The sequence below is a fragment of the Lygodium microphyllum genome, chromosome 11, assembly GCF_053477565.2.
Source record: "Lygodium microphyllum isolate KBCC chromosome 11, Lygodium_microphyllum_v1.1.10, whole genome shotgun sequence".
NCBI lineage: Eukaryota > Viridiplantae > Streptophyta > Polypodiopsida > Schizaeales > Lygodiaceae > Lygodium > Lygodium microphyllum.
In genome coordinates this window covers 135,023,170-135,046,076 of record NC_141145.1, presented here as the reverse complement: position 1 = coordinate 135,046,076, position 22,907 = coordinate 135,023,170, and the positions used below count along the sequence as shown (strand labels likewise).

At 39.4% G+C, this 22,907-nt stretch overlaps 1 protein-coding gene across 1 annotated transcript; it reads right to left on the bottom strand.

Annotated features, from left to right (window-relative positions):
- Window positions 1–3,467: 3,467 nt before the first annotated feature.
- Window positions 3,468–4,598, bottom strand: LOC148029417 (uncharacterized). The gene has a single exon (XM_087688701.1). The coding sequence runs from the start codon at window positions 4,481–4,483 to the stop codon at window positions 3,863–3,865; it is 621 nt and encodes a 206-aa protein (XP_087544827.1). The 5' UTR covers window positions 4,484–4,598; the 3' UTR covers window positions 3,468–3,862.
- Between the last annotated feature and the right edge of the window lie 18,309 nt (window positions 4,599–22,907).

Here is a 22,907-nt window from a genome sequence, read left to right as displayed (position 1 = left end):
GTGGACTCATCCTTTTGTAGTGACCTTTCTATCGACCTTCGAGTGTGTATGTGGAGTTGTATCAGGAGATTGACATGGGACCATAGGCTACGCCATACTTAGAGCATCCACCAACTCAATTCATTGATGAATCACTTATAAGGGTACTCCAGAATATGCATTTTAAGTAAGATCATTTTTTTAGAGTTATATTATCGTGTTTTGCTTGAATCTTTATATTAATTATGCTAACATCAATTTTTGTTTGTGCAGGTGACCTTTGTGGATATTTGGACAGCATGATGAGTCGAGGGATGAGCAACGAGGAGCTACATGAGATCTTCACATGTATGTCTCCAGATCAAATGGCTCAATTAAGAGATATGATAGACCAGGAGCTGTCTCAGACACCATCAACCTTTCCATTAAATGTACTTTGGTACGCTCTGATGCTTCTATTTTCAGTAGATGAGGTCGATGCTCCGGACTTGAGTTGGACGGAGGGAGTGGTTTTGGGGGATGCTACGAAGATGTGGATGCGGTGAGCCTGTAGTCAGCTCAAGATACATGTGCTACTCCTTGCTCTCATACATATTCGAGAGAGGGTGGCTCAGGTGGTTGTTGTGGAGGTACCAACGTAGTGTCTCCATCTCGTCGTTCTGTTGGAGTTGCATCACCTATGGGATTTGTCACATGTGTGGGGACGTCTACTCCAGTCACTCTAGATTTTGCTCAGATGTCATCTACATGTGTCATCCCTATGGGTGCTACTCTGAGAGATACCACCCCCGTGGGTATACCAGATATACATGGGTCTCCTGCAAATGCCCAGGAGCGTGGTTGTAGGTGGGAGAAGACACATCTTAGACATACCCCAAAGGGATATGGATATCTTTTAGATGATAGGAAAGGAGCGTTCATCATGAATGATGAGGAGAGGAGGGTGATGGCTCACAGGAGAGAGTTGTGCCAACAAGTTTTTCAGCACAACGTCTTGGATCATTGGAAGAACATATCGAAGGGGAGCAAGGACTACATAGTAGCATCCTTGCATGAGGAGTTTTTGGTACCCACCACAGCAGATAGGTTTTCCATAGGCTGGATGATGGAGTGCATGCATGCGTACATGTCACACAAAGGATCGGATGCATACAAGGCACTTAAGAGTGGGGCCTCAAAGCTCGAGTGGCTAGATGTAGATGACTGGCATCGACTCAGGGAGAAGGCTACATATTCTCCAAGAAGTTGGCGACAGCAGCACAAGGCAGCAAGAGCACAATTGGAGGCAGGAGAGGTCCATCATCTTGGGAGTAGCGGCCACAGGACGTATCTGGAGGACTTTGTAAATTTTCTTTTATTTTTCTCACTTATTTTTTTACAAATTTTCTTGCATTGATTGATAGATTGTATGCATGTGGCAGCCCAGTAAGTCACTCATCTTTCTTGTCTATAGTTACGAATTTTAATTAAAATACATTATTGTATGGTGGACTGATGTGTAGTTGTTTCTTTTTCTGCAGAGTCCGCTCGATGCTCCTTTGCGGCAGGACAAGCTTTTGGATAGTGAGGATCTATAGCTCGCACTTGGATCCGTGGAGCGCACATCCTCTTCTTTTTTGATCATGTGATTTATGTAGGCATTTTCTATGCACTATGTTATTATTATCCTTTGTATCTTGCCATGATTCCATTAGCGTTTTCATTAAGCGATCTTGTATTTATTTTATATATCAGTCTTGTAGATTCAAGGACACTTTGCCTTCATTTTGACGACCATTGTACACTTTATTATAACCCTTTTGTATGGCCCAAATACAACACATAGTGCTACATGTGCTGCCCTGCTACAATTTTTTTTCTCTGTAACCATTGCTATTAACGTCGCAAATTTACTTGCATACGTCGCTATTATTTTCGCAATTTGCATTGTGAAATGTCGCTATTTGCGACGCAAATAGTGACAGTTCTATGGCATCGCCAATAGTGACGTGTTTAATGATGACAGGGGCAAATTTTTTTGTGAACATTTTTGTCGCTTTGAATGTCGATATGAGGCCTATATCTTATAGTGTCAAGGCATCTTGATTAGCATTGTCATCATTAACCAATCAACTGATCATTATTAGTAAACACTAGCTAATCAAATGCTTCCATCAACATGACTTAGTGAAAGGAGAGAGAGTGTGTGTGTGTGTGTGCGTGTGCGTGTGTGTGTGTGTGTGTGTGATAATCACAACCTTAATGAAAGACCACTAATGTTCTTTTATATTTGATTATTTCTAAGATATCACCATATTGTGTTTACAAAGAGAGAGAGAGAGAGAGAAAGAGAGAGAGAGAGAGAGAGAGAGAGAGAGAGAGAGAGAGAGAGAGAGAGAGAGAGAGAAATGGAGAGAAGAAGAGATAGTGGGATAGAGAAAAGAGAAGTAAGAAAGCAGCCGAGAGAGGAAGAGATAGAAAAGGGAGAGAAAGAGAGGCAGGGCTAGAGAGAGAAGGAGGAGGAGATCAAAGGTAAAGAGAATCTCAAGATTTTCAAGAAAGATCACTCTTGCCAATATCTACTCTCATTGGCCATCCACCCTTATAAGGGCATTTTTTAATCTGAAAGAATTTTACCATGCTTGTGTGCTATTGTTGTAAGATAAAAATACCCTATTTGCAATCCTTTAATCCCATCCTTAGGGGGGCGTGTGTGTGTGTGTGGAGAGAGAGAGAGAGAGAGAGAGAGAGAGGAGAAGTAGAAACAGAGAATTAAAGCATGGAGACATTTGAAATTAAAAAGGAGAGAAGAATACAAGAAAGAAAAAGACACCATATCAATAGAAGGTGCAATGTGCACATGCACACCTACAAGCATCAATCTCGAGTCTTTATGTAATGGCTAAATCTAGATGTCAATCATCTTTTTTCTATAGTTTTGTTATAAAAATCGTTATGTTTTTTCTCTGAAGTATAATAATATGAAAACCTTGAAACCATCTAGGATTTCCACTTAAGATTGGAGCTAGGCTTGGAAATACACTCAATTATTTGTAGATTTATATTCAGTTTGTTTGTAATTACCATGCCAATCCAATTCCTTTTAAAAAGTTATACACAAGTTAGTAGTTGGAATTTAGAAACAAATACATTAAAGTAAAGGCTTTTGAAAAGGGTAATCATGGATGCTTTTCTTTGAAGGAATCTATTTGGCTTTGATTTTTGTTCGACATTACCTTGGTTTTGGAAAAATAAAAGCATGCTTAAAGCTATTCATGAACATCATTTTCATATGTATGGTACTCACTCATGTGGACATTGTTTGTATTGAAGTTACATGCCAACAATTTTCATAAGCACTTTTGTGTTGACTTTATATTGCTGACCCATTGCCAAATATTTTGAATTAACTGAAGCTTATTGCGTGACTTAATTTCCTACCACATTTGTCGATATAGAGTTTGGACAATACATGTGAAGTCATTGTCAGAGTGATGAAGCCTCCTCAATGTTCATAGAAAAATGTTTTCGAATCCGATACAAGAACCTTCAACACCTTCAACCTTGACAGCTTCTATATTTTGGGTTTCTAACTATATCATAACTAAGCTAACCTTAAATTATAAAATTACAAAAACTTCAATCTCATTTTCAAATTTAACAACTCACTTGACATAATTAAACCTCGAGTTTTCTTGAATATTCAATTGCCTTCCACCACCTCTTTGGCTTTTATCGCTTGTGGCTCCGTGATAGGACAGCTCTTAAGAGCGTGGACATTGAAAATTTGTATACCTCATTAAGCTAAGGTTGTCTTACAAAACATGTGCATCTGTTTCTCTCGATTGAACGAAGCAAGCAAATCCTGGGCGAAACATGGATAGAGAGAATATATAAGATGAACCTACGGACGGCTGAATTGGGTCGAGCGACTGATTAATGAATGGATTTCGAGTGGATGCATATGCGATCGGATTAACGGGATATTGACGGAGCTCTTGGAGGGCTGTCTAGCTGTGCGCAGGGACGACAAATCGGAGACGCTGGAAGCCTTTTGTAAAGGAGACGTATAAGTGAATATGGGATCAGAGCTCTTGGAGGGCTGTGTGGATGTGTGCAGGGACGACAAATCGGAGACGCTGGAAGTCTTTGGTAAAGGAGACGTACAAGCGATGGCAGAGCTGCTGGCGCTGCAGCTACAGGACGCCGCAGTACATGAGGTCGAGCTGGCGAGGAGCGACAACGCAGAGAAGCTGGCGGCTCTCGTCATCCTCCTCATATTGATACTATTATTATCAATATTACCACTGCTGCTGCTTCTGCTAGCCGTGTTCATGCCGCATCGGCTCCTTAGTGTGAGCCTTGCAGGACCTTCCGTGCCGGCGGCCTCCATATCCGACTGCTGATCGTGCAGGTGGCAGTTGCAGTGCTTGTGGTAAGGCCTTTGGCTCAGCTCGCATGAGCCCATGAATGAAAACAGGGCACCCGAGACGGCCATATGGTCGCAAGCTGTAGAGAAGCTCATGCTCTGAGACTCTGAGAGAGAGAGAGAGAGAGAGAGAGAGAGAGAGCCTAGCTTGTCTTAGCGCCTCTCATCACTCTATTTACAGCAAAACCATTCCCCCCGACGTATTCTCTAAGGACAGAAACACCCCCTAAATCTCATCAAGGTCTTTGTTTGTTCACTTAGTATAGTCCAAACTACTTGCTTTGTCCTACACTCCTACGGCTCCTTGGGTTCTCGGGCAATCCCTTTTAACACTAACATGTACTTCCAAGTTCCACATTTGCTTCATAACCCATTTCATAAGTAGGTCAACTTTTGTCTCTTCCACTTGTTTTTCTTGCAAACGCTAAACCCTCTTACTAATCGATAAGCAAAAGAGATGTACAATTGGTTTAGAGGTGGGTCGGGACTCGGCAACAACGACAAGTCAGACTCTACTCATTCTCATGTTTCTATGTAGAAGTCTTTCGTGTAGAAATTCTCTTCTAGTCCTTGTATAAAAGCACCTTATGGCTTTCAAACATTAGATTGGAAAATTCAACTATTTGAACTACTTGGGAGACATTTGTCATCTTGCTCAATACTTTGAAGCACAAAATCACTAAGGTACCTTATGTCTTTATTAAAAACACTTAAAATGTGCCACAAAAAAGAAACTACAAATAAACATCACAACCCCATCCACGCATTAACTTACCAATCACTTTTAAATGCCAAAATAAAGCCTTCAACTTGGGGATTCACCCCCTAAAAAAACATCCATTTCACACGTTCAAAAGGTTTTAAACGACCCCTTATACAACTATATATGTTGTAGTGTAATGAAAAGACCTGGTCTTGCTTAGGTAATTTTCAACCCTCTGCAAATATAACCCTATAAATTTCTCTTAAGTTCATCAAATAAAATAATAATTTTGTTAACCACACATGGTACACTTACGTTTTTTTAGTACATCCCCGAAGACCATCAACTTGTGTGATATCACTTTGACTTGTGTGTCTTTGGCTTTTCATTGGTGCTTAATGACCCCAAACATGATTTTTGAGATTTCTATTATGTTCAAATATTTTGATTTGATGATATAAGGCTCTAGGGTCCAACAAATTAAGATGTAAACCAATGCCACAATACGATTTGTCTTTGTGTATAAATACCATGCTTAAACGTTATTTCAATATTCATCATTTAATGAAAGACATTAATGATATGGTAAGTCATGTGAAGTTCCTATGCCTTTTCTAAGGTAGAAAACAAATAAATTTGCTTCAACAACTACTATTACTAAATGTATAGTTCTCGAGAGCTAATTCATCCTAATAGCTAAATCTACATACACATATATTATTTGCGCATATAATGCATGCCAAAGGTATTTTTATCCTAACCATATTACAGCTTTTATGTATTTCATGATTTTTGCTCTATAAATAAGAACTATATTTGACTTTCACTCATTTTCATGGTCAAATATTTCATTTTTGGGCATGTTGTATGTCATAGTGATTGCTTTGACTGAAAATTCTCCTTAGCACAAAAAATCAAAAATTTAAAATATAAACTTTTATTATTACTTTTTAAATGGGGTGATATTAAAGGTTGCTAACTTGCAACCCTCTCTCTCTCTCTCTCTCTCCCCTTTTTATCTATCTATTTATGTGTTTGTGTGTCTATTGTGTCCGCATGAGAATGGTTCACCATCGGGGTCTTGAAGCTATTGCAAAGTCATAGTCTATCTGCCAAGGTAGTCATTAGAATTTGCCACTTTCCATCTTCCATCATCCCTCCACCACTTTGGCCTTCCCATAGGCCTGCTAAAAGGCAAAATCTTTCAAAGAAGGAACTCTCCTCCATCACTACACTCTTGGTTGCGGCCTCAACACCAACGGCCTTCTCAATGCCTTATTCCAAGTGTACAACAAATGTAACACCATACAAGATGTAAAAGCATGGTTTTCCATTTCATGCCATCAAGATGTGTGCTAACAAAATTCCAATATATGCACATGCATGTGCCATCATCAGCCTACAAAGGTATCTATCTCTCTAATCAAATGACCAAGAGGCTATCACGTAATAGAGGTACTCTTGTACACATCCTTTCTCCTTGCGGTGGTGAGAGAGACCTAATAAGAGGGACATGGTGCAATACAATTTTGTTTTCAAGAGATTGGATTGTGATGTTGTCCTAACCATTACAATTGTGAGCATATATAGCAAATGAAGTTTCATAGTTGAGGCACATTTAGTATTTCAAAGATTGCGAGTGCAAGATTGTAACGTGCCCGCTCCTCAAATCGCGGGACATGTCTTAGCAGTCCATCGAGAGATATATCTAGAAGACGCCGCCCGGCACTCCCAAGGAATGACACAGGGTTTGCCAACTAGGGTCTCCCGAGTCTGCCCCGCAACGGAACTAATCCGGCTGTTCCCACTAGGATCGGACCTGAAGTCCGGGTTCCTAGTCAACATTGTCTAAGGTCATAGACCGACTTTTTCCTAACATTTCTTGTTAACATCTCCTTTGAGGAAAGCTCTCAGCTAACCGAGACCACCCTTCCATAGGATAGACCCATTGGTCACATCCACCACGCTTCCCTCGAGGGTTGTTTTAGTTATCTAATTACCTACGACGTTATGCTTGACACAAAAAAGCAGCTTCCTTAATTAACCCGTTAGTCACAGGTTCCTTTACGTAATTTAGGCCACAGACACGAAGACAGGTTAAAACAAGATCAAACACTTCCTTAACTTATCTTCGGATTAATGTGTGTCTCCTGCCCATACAGGAGAATTAAGTGCTCCTTTCTGCCTCTGCAGAAAATTCCTTCCATCTTCTGGAAATAAAACCCGAAGGTTTATCCTTCCAAGATTCCACCTTGTAACTAGTATCAAGGCCTTGAGATCCCATCTCGAGTCACGTAGAACACTTGTGTAGGGCCCGGAGGCATTGGGATTTACGGCCAGAGCCCCCATGGCACCCAAGCATCCTCCTACGCCAAGTGATTTCCACGGAGAGACCTCTCGCGGGGGGTTCGGTCCACATTCCCGGTGCGGATTCATACCCCCCTTGGTTAGGGTTTGGCGGCTGATCGCGGGGGGTAGCTAGCGCCATCCTTCCTTAATTATCCCTTTAGGAAATCAACCATCCTTCCTTAATTATCTCTTTAGGAAATCAACCATAGCTGAAGCAACCAACATAGTAACAATTGCTAGGGAAAACATCCCTTTCGTTTCCATGGCAATCAGTCATCTCAAACCCGGCCATGAAATCATCAAACACTCCCCACTTGGGTTAACATCCAAAACCACATTAACAAACAGTTGAATGCACAACCTCTTGCTTCAAGGCATCGCAATCCCATTGCATGTACAATCAAAATTTTAACTGGATGTATCAAAACACTTGCTTAAGGGATTTACAACCTTTTCAAACCGCCAAGCATAACTTGGGTCAACAATCCCGTTAGGGTTAGGTCACTAGCTTCAACTAAGCTAGGAGCGTATCCATTTGCGACTCTAGTCCACAGCAAGATAGATAAAACAATTCGCATGCAATTTATACTTATTCCTAATGCCCGGATCACAAGTGACTTGCGTTTATGAAAGCCTAGGGTTTTGTCTAACGATGCAAGTGTATCTCATGAGCAGAATTAACATTTCATGTGTTCCTTTTAACCATGATTGTGAAACATGAATTCCAAATGACTATTCATGTACTGAACTGGTTAAAAATCTATAATTTTATGTGAAGTAAGGTGATAACCCCATCATTTTATGTGAGTAAAAGCTATCATTTCATGTGAGATAAGGCGACAACCTTATCATTTTATGTGAATTTCAAACTCTTCCACTCACGCATGCCACTTAGTTCTTAGAGTAAACGAAACCCTAAGACTCGTTCTGGTTCCATGCACAAACCATTTCATCTCTTCCACGAGTAATATTACTTAATTAATTTTAAGGCTTAGAACCTAGGCTTGATTCGTGTGTGCTCCGTTGGGGTTGTTCTGCTCGTCCCTCCAGCATTACCAGTGGTTTGGGCGCCTATGCTTCCCACGACTTTATTCTTGGGAGCCATTCACCTCGCGGAGATTGGGCAGTCCGAACCTTAACGGTTTTGGTTTGACACGATCGGTTGGGAAGACCACCAGATGTGGTTCATTGCCAGGAGAGTGGTTTGGGTGACTCATAGTGGTTACCCCCTTTCTCTCTCTTCTTCTTCTTTTCCTCCTCTCCTCCTTCTTTCTCTCTCTCTCTTTTCTTCTTCTTTGTTTTTCTTACCCTCCTACTCTCTCTTCCTCTCCTTCTCTTCTCCTACTTCTCTCTTATTCCTCTACTCTCCCTCTCTCTCTCCTCTTCTTCCCCTTCTCCCACTTCTTTCTCCTTCTACTCCTTCCTCTTTTCCTTCCTCTACTACTTCTCACCTCTCTTCCTCTACCTCTCTCCTTTCCCTTCTTCTTCTCTTCTCCTCCTTCTCTCCCTTTTTTTTCTCTTCATCTACCTCTCTCCTACTCCTTCCCTTCTTCTACTACTCTCTCTCTTTCTATTCTTCTTCTTCTTCTCTCCTTCTCCCTCTCTCCCTCTTCTCTCTCTTCTCTCTCCCACTTCTTCTTCTCTCCTTCTCCTTCTCTCCCTCTTCTCCCTCTTCTCTCTCCCTCTCCTTCTTCTTTCCTTCTCCTTCACTCCTCCTCTTCTCTCTCTCTCTTCCTCCTCTTCTCTCTCTTCCTTCTTTCTCTTCTCTCCTTCTCCTTCTATCTCCTCACTCCTTCTCTTCCTCTTCCTCCCCTTCTCTCTCTTCCTTCTTTCTCTTCTCTCCTTCTCCTTCTATCTTTTCACTCCTACTCTTCCTCTTCCTCCCTTCTCTCCTTCTTTTATCTCTTCTCTCCTTCTTTCCCTTTCCTCCTTCTCTCCTTCCTCTTCTCTCCTTCTCTCTCTCTCCCTCTCCTCTTTCTTCCTCTCTTTCCCTTCTTTTCTTCCCTTCTCCTCCTTCTCTTCTCCTCCTCTTCTCTCTCTCCCTCCTTACTTTTCTCCCACTACTTCCTTCTTATCCTCTCCTCCTCCCTTTCTCCTCACGGCCGGTTAGGGTGGCAAAGGGGGGGGGGGACTTCTACGTCAGCAGAGGGGGGGGGGGGGGGGTTCTACGTCCATCGGAGGAACCAGGGAGCTGGCGGCCTGCCTGCAGCAAATGGGGGGCTTCTGCAGCAACCGGGGGGGGGGGGGGGGGAACCATGTCCACGAGGGAGGAGGAGGGTGGCCTTTTAAAGGGGGGGTTCCTACGACACGGGGACGTTACAAAGATGATGTCTCTTGGAATTTCATGCTTGCTATTTATGCATAGAATGATGACATGATTAATGTCTTCATCTCTATGCTACAACATTGTCATGAGGGGTTCTACTTGGCAAAGCCACCTTTGGTGCTAGTGTTAGTCCAAGAATCCCTAGTTTCAATAGGATTAGTCTAAAATAACATATAAAAAATATGAAAATTAAGATATGTGTGCTAATCAATGAATGAGATCTTCTAAGAGGCCAGTCAATACACTCTCTTATTGACATGCTCATTGGATGCAGTATCAATCTCATTTTGACTACTGCCTTGGTGAAGATGCACACTAGCTGTGAATGTATAGACTATGCAAAGAAAGTATTTGAGAAAATGCCTGCACATGACATGTTCTCATGGAATATGATGATACCTACATATTCACTACTTGATGATGCATTTCACATTCTCTATGAAATGTTGCAACATGTATGATCAGCACCTTTGATGCTTATGTAAGTGGGGAATATTTACTGGAAGGCATGCTTGCTCACACATACCTAATAGGAATTGTATGTGAACTCAACACCATTATTAAAACTACGCTTTTTGATATGTACAATACGTTTGGCGATTTGAAAGATGTCTTGATAATTTTTATCAATCTTTTACAACTAAATGTAATCATGTGGAATGCGATGATTTGAGTAAACATTGATCATCAATATGGAAGGTATGCACTTGAATTTCTCAATTCAATGCAGAGCAAAGGTGCAAATGCTGACCATACTATTTATATCACTATACTCGATGCACGTTCTAACTTTTCAAATTTGGTGGAAGAAGAATCTAGGTTAGCATAGTGTTACTAGGGCTTGAGTCACTAAACTCCATCATAGCTTCTCTTATTCAAAGTTATGGAAAGTGCAGGAGTATTTCTGTTGCATTTAGTATGTTTAAGAGAGCTATACTAAAAATATTTGTGTGTAATGCAATTTTGGTAGTCTATGTGCATAATGGTCTATTTAATAGAGCATGTACTATTATGAGGAAGTGGTTGGGATAGAGTGCTTCTTGACAATGTACCCTTTATGAATTTACCTTTTTCTTGTGTTATTGAAGGTAACACTAATAAAGGTAAACGTTTCTACTCAAGCATCATTATGTTTACTCTTGATAGAGACATTTTACTGTTGAATTTGTTTTTGAATATGTATGGCAATGAAAAACTTTAGAAGATGCTTGCTCATTGTTTAGAAAAATGTGAGGCCATGATTTAGAATCGTGTTCTTTCATCAAGGTAAGCTAGCTTTTCAACTTTTGAACAAATGCACTAGGAAGTAGCCATTAATTATAGAGTAACATTGACTAGCATTCTTGACACTATTGCCTACTCAGTATTAGTTGAGGTCCAATGTACTCATATACACATAATCATTATGGAATTAGAGATAGATTTAATTTTATCAAATTTCCTTTTCAATATGTACAATACACTACAACAAAAAGGCCTCATAGACACACATTTAGACGCGATTTTTGAATACAGAGAAAAACTTACGGGTGCGTCTATCCGCCCGTCTATTTGCGCGTCTATCATGCCGCATCTATAATCACATGTATCAACGAATTTACATGCACAAATAGACGCGCAATAGACGCACATATACACGCGCATATAGACACGCTGGTAGACGCGCTTTTACAAGCACTGATAGATGCAAACGGAAAACAAAAAATGTTATTTTAAAAAAAAGATATTTAATTTCTTTTTTTAATTTGAATTATGCAGCGCATGTATAAGCACCTGTAGTCTGCATTATAGACGCGCGAATAAACGCGAATTACCTGCAATTTAGACGCGCTGATAGACGAGTAAAATAGAACTGAAAAAACAAACCAGAGAGCATGTGGCTCTCTGGTTTTTTTTTCCCCCTCCCATACATTAGATTGTGTATTTGGGAAAAAGACAATGTATCTTACGGGCACGAGAATTGAAAGTAAAAGTCCTTGTATTCATTATATATCAAAGCATTTACAAGGGAAGTTTTGAGTGCTTGCGACCTAAAGCGTGGCTGCAAGCAGTAGGCCCAAAGAGATATCATACATATACAAGAAAAGAAGGCCTCATGAGGAGGTATGGTGCTCCTCTACGAATCTGAAGAGGAAACATCCTCGCTAGTACCTCCATGGCTACTAGCGTCACTATCCCCCTCCTCGCTATGCTCCACATCCGGGTTCGCCTACACACACAAAAGATCACGGTTGCTTACATAGACAAGGTGGAGAAAAAGTTATAATTAGTTATACTTTTAATAGGAAAGTAAGAAAAACATACCTCCTCTGGCTGTCAAATCCTCATGGCCCAATTGTATTGGTCCTCAGTGATGAGACCCTCCTCATAAAAGTGAAGCCATGTCACTGCGCGGCTATGGCCTCGATGGTAACCTACCTCTCTAGGGGTAGGTGTTCTACCAACGATGGTAGTCTGCAAAACATTTAGAGATATACAAACAAATAGATGTCACAATATATTAGACTAAAACATATAAATAATTTAAAGAAATATAAATTAAAAAAAATTAGAAATCAAAATATACTTACAAACTCTACCTCCCACGACTCTCTACTGCCCAATCCGTAATGCGATGATCCCATTGTTTCCATTTGGATCCGTCGTGCCTCTGCGTGTTGGCGACTCTTCACTTTCTCAGCTGCTTTCTTCTTGGCTTTCTTCCACTCTACGTGGTGGCACATAGGTGGTTGGCTGTAGGCTCCACGCCCCTCCTCCAGCGTCCGCAGTGAGTCCTTGGCCCGTGTCATGAGGTGGGATCTTTTGTTGTGAAGCATATCCCTCACTTTTGTACATCCCCAATCATCTGAGAATCACTGACCCTCAGGATTTGGGTACCTCCTATGGACTGTCCTCAACACCTCCTACCACAAGCTGCTTTTCTGATTTTTGAAGGCAATGAAACAATCTTTATATGTCGCATGCACGACGCTCCTCATGTACGCCATTACATCCCTTCCCTCATCATCATGAAAGATGCCACCAGCATCTGTAACTCTATAGTAATGGCGTACAACCTCCTCTACATGATCTACTGGTGAGGGTGATCACTCGCCACCTCCTAGGCAACCCCCACACAACCCTCATCCTCCCCCTCAACTCTCCCTCCTCCCTCTCTGTCGACTGCCCTCTGCCTCGTTGGACGCACGAGCTTTTGCAGATGCACGTGCTTCTGCATATGCTTGTGCTTCAGCCGATGCACGTGGAGCACGTGGAGTACCTGCAAATGGAGTACCTGCATATGGAGTACCTGTATGTGGAGTACTTGCATGTGGAGTCTAGGAAGTAGTGCCAGGTAAAGACGCTAGAGGCATCCCAGACATGACACTGAACACCTCGTCCACTGTGGGAGAGCGGCCAAGGTGTCTGGTCATCTCTCCCATGAAGTCTTCCCTACTAGGAAAACCTCCAAAAAATACATTGATCGCCTTGCCAAAGGAGGCCAATGTATCATTCATGCGATCCACATCTGGATCATTGCTAGATGAACCAGGATATGACATCTGCAAAAAAAACACAGGAAAAAGATAAATTTATTTGCATATAAAAAATCATATATTACCTACATTTTCAAAGAGCTTTCTTTAGACATTGAGCATAACACTTAAGTGCTAATGCTTCTCTTAAACAAGAAAATTGATAAACACAAACATGCGATTGGTCACATTCATCATTGCAAAAATATATTGTTTAATATTAGAACTGGGAGACTTGGCGCGTGTATCCTCGCGCCTACATTGCAGGTTAGACGCGCTCTCAGACGCGCTCCAGAGTTTACCTTCTGTCCAGCGCATCTATTTGCGCATCTAACATGTAGCACAGACGCGTTGCTAGACGTGCATCCCAGGTCAATGCGCGTGTATAATCGTGTGTAGATTGCAGGTCAACCTTCTATGCAACGCGTGTATCATTGCGTGTACATTGCAGAGCACACGTGCCAGCACACGCGCTCTAAGACGCACCCTCAGACGCTCTGAGAGGAAACATTTTTGCGCGTCTATGTCTGCATCTACACTAAGAGGTAGACGCATTAGCAAACGCGCTCGGTCGGCCGATTTTAGGCCGACGACAGCCATTGACGATTTACATAATACAATACATAATGGAATCACAAATCCTAAATACACAGACAGAGCAGAGAGAGGAAGAGAGAAACAAAGAGAGAGAGAGAGAGAGAGAGAGAGAGAGAGAGAGAGAGAGAGAGAGAGAGAGAGAGAAAGAGAGAGAAAGAGAGAGAGAGAGACTCACCTTGGGTGTTTGTTGTAGCGAGTGGTGGTGCTTCTCCTTCTCCTTCCTCCTCTCCTTGGTAAGTTACCCTCCCTTGATGATTGTTTGCTTGCTTGTTGCTTCTTCTTGTTCTCTCTTTCTTCCTCTCCTTAGCTTTCCTTTTTCCCTCCTTGTGTGTTTGAAATGAAAGAAGAGGTGAGTCATGAGGAGGTGAGGCATGAAGAGACTAGGTGAGGCATGAAGAGACTGCATGTTGGCTAAACTCAAGCTTCAGAACCGCAAAAAACGCAGGAAAGGAAAGGCACAGTTTGAAAAGAAATTATTTAAGTATGGTTTGAATTTTGACGTGTACGTCTATTTTCGCGTGTATATGTGCGTCTATTGTTCAGATAGATGCAAATATAGACGTGAATATAGACGCGTAGTTAGACATGGATATAGACGCGCATTTGGGATTTATCATAATTTTTTGTTTTTAAGATAAGTTTTGATAGTGAATTCTTGTTAAGTTTTGATAAGTTAAGATAAGTTTTAAGATGATGATTTTTGTGTATTTAAAATTGAGAACTTATGTAAACATATGAATGATAAATATTTTGATGTTGTCATGAATTAGGTTTAATCATGTCGACGTCGTCATCACCTAGTACGGTGCAAGCTGGTGAGTCAATGAGCACATCCTCAAGTGAGGATGAAACATTGCGTCTTCATAATCGAGATGCATAGCTACGATGAAAAATTAAATGCATGTGTGATCGTTGTTGAGGGTGTACTTAACTTGCAAACAATTTATGGATGGAGTAATGTCAGTTTGGATGCGTTATTGAAGTAGGTATCAATTCAATTTGGCTTATATATGAATCATAATATTAATTATTAATTCTATTTTAAAATCAGACAGAAATATATGTTGGTGGTTTTTAACTCACTTTTAAAATATATGTAGGTTATTATCACAAATGCTTCCAAAAGGAAACAAATTGCCAACTAAGAGAGAGCAAGCAAGACATTACTTGACATCTCTAGGAGGCCTCGATTATGTCAAGATCCATGCATGTGTTAATGATTGTGTCTTATTTCGTGGGATTTATGAGTTCGCACGAGAGTGTCCTGTTTGTGGCGAATCAAGATACGAAGTGGAGATGAAGTCAATGGATGTGCCTCGTAAGGTTTTGCGACATTTTTCGATTGTTCCACGTATAAAACTTATGTTCAAGTATAAGTCTATTGGAAAGCTCATGTCACGGCATGCTAGTCATCGTTCAAGAGATGGAAAATGGAGGATCCCTGCAGACACACCTGCATGGCAACATATAGATAATTTGTGGCCTGTTTTCAAAGAAGAGCCAAGAAATTTGAGATTTGCTTTAGGTATGGATGGAATCAATCTATTTGGCATCAAAAGCACATCATACAGTGTATGGCCAGTGGTATTGGTGAACTATAATATTCGTTCATCCATGGCAATTAAAAAGGAACATGTGATGTTGTCCCTTCTAATTACTGGAAAGCACAAGGTAAAAAACATGGACATTTACTTAGAGCCTTTGATTGAAGAGTTAGAAATGTTATGGGAAGGTATTGAGGTGCAAGATACAAGTGCATCTGCATCCTCTAGAGATTTCACATTGAAGGCCATGTTATTGTGGACCATGCACGACTTTCCAGGATACGGAGAGTATTCAGGTACATGTATATAACTCTATATTTGAAATTCAAGACTTGAATCAATTGCATTTTATTAATTCACTTGTTTTTTCATGTTTAACCACGTCAGGATATCATGTATGTCCTATTTGCGGTCCCTCTAGGCCGGCATGTTTAAATAAGGTTATCTACGACAATCATCATCGATTTCTTCCTATTGACCATCCCAAATATATTCTCCCTACTAATGGAATGACTCCACAATCTCTAACCGTTCGAGATTGGAAGGAGAGATGGATTAATGCCGACAGCCACCCTCCACTCGGCATGAGTCGGTAAGAAGTGCATTTCTCTCGATTGACTTTAAAGTATTTAGCATGATGAATTCTTTACATAATATATTGTTTGTTTGTTAGGTTCTCTATATTCTTTCGTCTTCCGTACTGGACTGAACTCAAGATCAATCACCTGTTGGACCCCATGCACATATTCAAAAATGTTGTATCTACATTATGGGATCACTTGATAGGGGCTCGTGATTCAGTTAATGTAAGGGAGGATTTACGTAACATTGGTTGCATGAGACGAGCCTGGCCACGCATTGGACCCAGAGGAAAGATTGAGCCACCCCATGCACCTTGGATATTGTCAAAGAATGAGGAAAAAATAGTGAAGGAACAAATATATAGATTTCGAACACCCACAGGATGTATGAGATGTCTCAAGGGAGCCTTCATAAAGAAAAAGAAAAGAGGTGTGGAGCAACTATCTGGTTTGAAGTCCCACGATTGGCACAAAATGATTCAAGTAAGGTATCTCTAACCATGAATATAGTAATTAGTGGCGTAACTATGTGTAAACTTTGGGGTATGATGACTTTTTCCTCAACTAATCATTTGATGATCTATGAATATTGTTTACATTCAGTTCGTACTTTCTACTAGCATATCCCATTGTGCCTCCAAAGATGTACGCGATATCATTTACAAGATGGGAGAGCTTGTGAGGTGTGTATACATTGTATTTTTTCATTATATATCTTTGAATTTCTACACAAAAATAAACAATTCTCAAATACATCTTGACAGATACTTGAGCTCGAAGAAAATTGATCCAAACACATTGCAAGATGCTCGAGTATTATCTATTGCGGTGGTTTGTTTAGTGGATGAAATTTTTCCTCGATCCATTTTAACTACTCAATTACATTTACTCGTACATTTGATTGATGAGATCGCACTTTGTGGGGCAGTTCATGTAAGGTGGATGTTTTTTCTTGAGTGCTTCATGAAAACCTTGAAAGATTTTGTGAGGCAAAAAGCACGGCCTGAGGGAAGCATGGCTGAGGGTTGGTTAGTGCAATCATCCCTTGTTTATATCTCTGAATATCTTGCTGAAGTGGATCCCTCTCAACCACGACTATGGAAAGATGATGAAGACTTGAGGATGACCTCTATAGTACCTCAAGGAAAAGGAATGAGTAAAGTGCTAACAAAAGAAGAACTTCGTAAGTTAAATAGTTTTTGTGTGCTCAATAGTGATGTTATGAGCAAATGGGTGACACTATATAATGAAGCAAGGGCAAGAAGAAAAAGCGAAAGACAAGAATTTTGCACTAGATATGAATGTAATGTCTCATTTCCAGATCATCTAAATGCACTCCCACGTCATATTGACATAGATTGGTTACATGAGGAAATGGAGAGAATGGAAAAAGAGGAGGAAATTAATATATCTCAAGAAGAGTGGGAATACGCACGAGGTTGCTTATCAAAGGTGAGGCATACTATCAATTAATTTGTTTCTATAAGTTTTATTTTATATAAATAATTGACATGTTTGATATTTTATATTTTACTACTAGTGCACATTATTCAATGCGCTTTGGTGTGAGGGTAAACATCTTCGAACTCAACGTATAGATGAAAAGAGAAATACCCAAGATTGTGGTGTCCTTGCTCACTTCGAGGCTACCAATGGTACCATGGAAGGTTATTGTGGCTTGATCTAAGATATTCTGAAGCTTGACTTCAGACGATTCTTTATATATGTACTGGATGTGAAGTGGTTTAAAGAAGTGGTAACAAATGGTGAGCATTTCACAATGAGACGTCATCCAAGTGGTTTTGTAATCATTGACTCTACAAAATTTCACCAAAACAAGAATGACACATTAGTACTACCTCAACAATGCGAGCGGGTATATATGCAAAGGCTAATTTTTTTATATGTATACATGTGATACATATACACAATATAATAAGTACTTAAGTTTTTTGCTTTTGTTTTTCAAATACAGGTTGTGTATCATCCAATGGTAAACAATAACCGATGGTGGTATGTCATCCCTATATCTAATCGTTCAAAACCAATATATAGTAATATTACCGACATGGAGATAGTAGATGACAATCCAACAATTAATGATGATGTGCATGATGATACCATAATGGATGATATGCGTGATATAGTACAAGATGAACCTTGTGATGATGTTCAAGGAAACGCAGAAGAAGACAATAATGTGATTGTTGATGATATTGATAAAGTTATTGAGCAATATAACAACACATCTGATAGTGTGGTAGACTTATTTGTTTCGTTGCCTCTTGGTAACATAGACCTAGAAGTAGATAGTTTAGCAAGGGCTGATCTCATTGAAGATGAGATGGATCATTCACTATAACATACTTAATTTGCTTATTGATTCAATGTGTATTCCTAATTCTATGCTTTTTATCATGCGCACACGTGCATACTCAAGAATCAATAGTCAATTTTAAAGCAAGCATTGAATTTTTCATAATAAAAAGGAAGTATCTTTTATCATCTTCAAGAACATAGAGAAATTACGAGATACATATTGCAATGCTTGCTACTAATTGTAAGGTTTCTGTCGCTTGCCGCTAATTACTTATATCAGGCTTGTCAACTGGAGGAACTGCCATTCATTAGAGAGCAATGAAAAAGTAATTATTAACTCTATTTTTTTAATTCAATGATTCAATGTGTATTCTTAATTCTATGGTTTTTATCATGCGCACATGTGCATGCTCAAGAATCAATTTTAGGTGGTTAAATAATTATTAACTTTGGTTTTTCAATTATGTGAATTGCTAATTTTAGGTGGTTAAATAATTGTGCGTGTGCTAGCGCGTCTATATTAGAGTCTATTTGCACGAATATATAGACTCAAAATTCGCGTCTATTTACACGTAGGTTTACACGCATTTATAGAAGCTCTGATAGATGCGCCCGACTTTGCGCGTCTAACGTGCGCGTCTATGCCTCGTTTCTATTGTAGTGTAGGTTTGGATCCCTTCAAGATACAAGGGAAGAAAGTTGTCAGTATATTTCATGAAGGGAAAGAGTGATGTATTTGAGCACTTCAAAACCTTCAAGGCTACTATTGAAATAGAAATAGGCTTGAAAGTCAAATGCTTGAGGTCATATGGAGAGGGAGAGTACCTCTCTAATGAGTTTAATGACTTCTTGAGGTCTCATGGGATAAAGAGATAGTTTACTTGCAAGTATATTCCACAGTAAAATACGGTTGCAGAAAGAAAAAATAGACATATTGTAGAAGTTACACAAGCATTGATGGTGATTGAAAAGAATGTGCCAAAATATTTTTGATCTAAAGATATTCATACTGCTGTCTATATTATGAACAAAACTCCCACAACTACACTTCATGGAATGATCCTTGAACAATGCTTTACAAGCAAGACGCCTAATGTGTCACACTTAAAAGTGCTTGGTTTTATTACATATATTCATGTGCCAACTGAGCTGTGAAAGAAGCTTGTTTTGAAGGCTAAAAAATGTTTTTTTTTTAAATACTCTTTTGAGTAGAAAGGGTATCATTGTTATAACCCCGTCACAGGTGAGTTCAAACTGAGCAAGGATATTATTTTTTAATGGTATGAGTAGTAGTGGTGATGCATTGGATGATGATGATGATGATGATGATGATAGTTATACGTAGGAAAAAAAGCAAGAATCATAGAGCCTTAGTGAACCAAAAACATCATCCGGTACTACATCTACAATTAGCCCTTGGTTTGGGAGACGAAGGACCAATCCCACATCTTCGAGTGTATCTACTAGTGTTGCAAGCAAAGACAAAGGGAAAAAGAAAGTACCACATGGTAATGATGCATCTGCTAGTCATTTGGGATTTGATGGAGACTCAGGGTCTCACTATATGTATATCCTCTACATCACGTGCATTCAAGGTCTATTTATAAATATCATTATTTGTGAATTTTTCCTGAATAAATCATAACCCTTTTGTATTCAATATGTAAATAATCCATTTATATTATACCCTTTTGTATGTAAAAAATGTATAAAAATGATATGATAAAAATGTGATACATATATATTCATGAGTGACCTCCTTAAGAATGGAGATTCTAGTGATTCAAAGTGTTTGGATGATGATCTTGGTATTCCTTCAATTAGGATACTTGGTGTACAAATAACACATGGTAATGTAAAGGATCCACTAAGTTATCCAATTGTATGTAGATCTAGCAGGGTCAGATACCCTATTAAAAGATTTGATTATGAAGGTTATTTAGCTCACCATTATACTTATATAGTAGAGGTGATTGAGGATGCCGAGCCCACTTACTTGAAGGGTGCTATTGGTCATGCTCATTGGGATGTAGAAATGAAGGAGGAGATGGCTACATTAGAAGCCAATAACTCAGGATCTAGTACCATTGCTTAAGGGCAAGAAAGCTATTGGCTATAAGTGGGTCTACAAAATTAAGTATAATGCAGATGGTTCTATGTAGGTATAAGGCTAGGTTGGTTGCAAAGGACTATGCTCAAACATACGGCATAGACTATGTAGAGACATTTAGTCCAATTGCTAGGATGGAAACTATTAGATGTATGATTGTTTTGGCAACAACCAAATGTTGGGGTTTGCAGCAAATGGATATCAAGAATACTTTCTTACATGGTGAATCACAAGAAGAGGTGTATATGTAGGAGTGAGTAGAAATGCCTAGAAAACCTCATTTGGATGTAGTTAGATGCATATTGAGGTGCATGAAGTCCACCTTGCATTATGGACTTTCTTATGAGACAAGTAGTAAGTATATACAGGTGTTTGGATATACAAATGCATATTGGGTTGGTAGCATGTCTAATAGAAGATCTACCAACGGATTCATATTTTCCCTTAGTGGTACATCAGTTACATGGAGCAACAAAAGGCAAGCTACAGTTGCTTTATTGAGTATAAAGACTGAGTATAAATGTACTACTGTGGAAGCATGTGAGGTGCTATGGCTATAAAAGTTAGGGGGTGATTTGGATGTATTAGGCTAATGGTCCAGTTGTCATTCATTGTCACAACATGAGCAACATACAGTTTGTTAGGAACCCATTCTTCCATGCTAGGACAAAACACATTGAGGTGCATTACTACTTTTTGAGAGAGAAGGTACTTGTAGGAGAGATTGACTTGGTATATGTAAGCACAGAGGATCAAATAGCTAATATTTTTACAAAGGCTTTGGGTACAAAGAAGCTTCAAAAATTTTGAAGCTTCCTTAGAGTCTTAGAGATATAGTTGAGCTTGAGGGGGAGTGTTGAGATGGCAAGCTCAACACATGGAACATTAATGATGAACCACCTAGTTAGATGGACCTACACATCTACATTTAGCACATAGGATGGTCATTATGATCCTCACACGGCCGTTGACTTATCACTTATTATATATGGTTGTTACAACTACCTACAGCTAGCATAGTTATAGTGCAAGTCAATTAGTATAGTCAATTATGCACTGTTCGACTTAGTAGGCAATTTTCCTTTATATTGTATCTTATCTATACTTTGTGTACATTGTATTGTGTGGAAATGAAGAAAAAGAAACCACCAAGTGAATGTTTTGTCCTCCATCTCTCTTCTTTGTATTCTTGAGTGAGCTTCCTCTTATGTGAAAGGTGTGGGTGTTTGGTGCAATAGATCAAGTAAGTCCCCCCACCACGTGATTCATGACAATTTTTACACATGCCAAGAATTGTGATTTAGAGGGGGATCTTGAAGGTTTTATTTGAATGATCTAGGAGAGTTTTCCTACTTATGTAATCACATCTTGTGACATTACTCATGTGCTATCACTTGATGATTCTCATTGGATTGAGGTTGTGATCTACCTACATTATGTGATTTCTTCTACTTGACATGTGCTTTGTGTTTCTTGTGGTTGTTGTGGCATGGATTATTTGAGGATTCTTAAATGAGTTAAGTGTCCTAGTCAAGGGTGCCTTTTTAGATTAGGATGTTTTTGGCTTGATTATGGCATAGTGTTTAGCTTGGGTGATATTTTTCATTAGAAAAAATCTAGAAAATGAAAATTAGAACTTATAATCTTGTGAAATTTCAGTGGTATTGCATCCTTTCAATTCACATTCTTTTTCATGCTTTGATTCTCATTCTCGTTGACATGAGAAAGGTAGTTTGGCTAATGACTTCCTAACATCCTCCTTCTCTTATTTCCTTCTCTAACACTCTCTCCACTCAAATGCACCAAGTTCTAGAAAGGTAGAGAGATCACACTGATGATGCTAACAAAAAAACAAGTGTACAATCACTATCAAAGCACAAATGGGTCAAAGCATCCCGTTTAAGTATGTTACTCATGTAAATGGTTATTAGCTCAGATTGAAAGTTTCTTGATCTTTAGAATACTGCTTGCTAGTAGTATAAGTATAACTAGCACATACAAACAGATCAACAGAGACAACCATGTTACTTAGAAAAGAGAGGAAATGAGGTAGAAAGTTGAGCAAACTAAGAATTGGAGATGTCTATTTTTTTGTAGTCAAGGGATGTGTAGGTAAATACATAGGTAGGATGAGACCTGTTGTTCCAACCAAAATTTTTCTTTTAAAGTTCTTGGGATTAGAATATATTTTCCTTTCTTAACAATTCAACTCATGTGTAGGTATACTCTTAGCCAATGTCTCTTAAGAGAGAGCTTGGCCTTTTAGATAGACATTTGATTTGGCTACATATTTTAAATAATTAACATGGGTGACCAGTAAAATGGATAGCTACTGGATATGCCTAAGGGTAGCTACTAGCCAAATTCAAGGGAAAATCCTCTTTGATGTGGTCATAATGCCCATTTTTTTATGCCTCGATGCTAATGCTCACACCAGATTACTACTTTTCGATCATTATCAAAGTATAATTTGTTG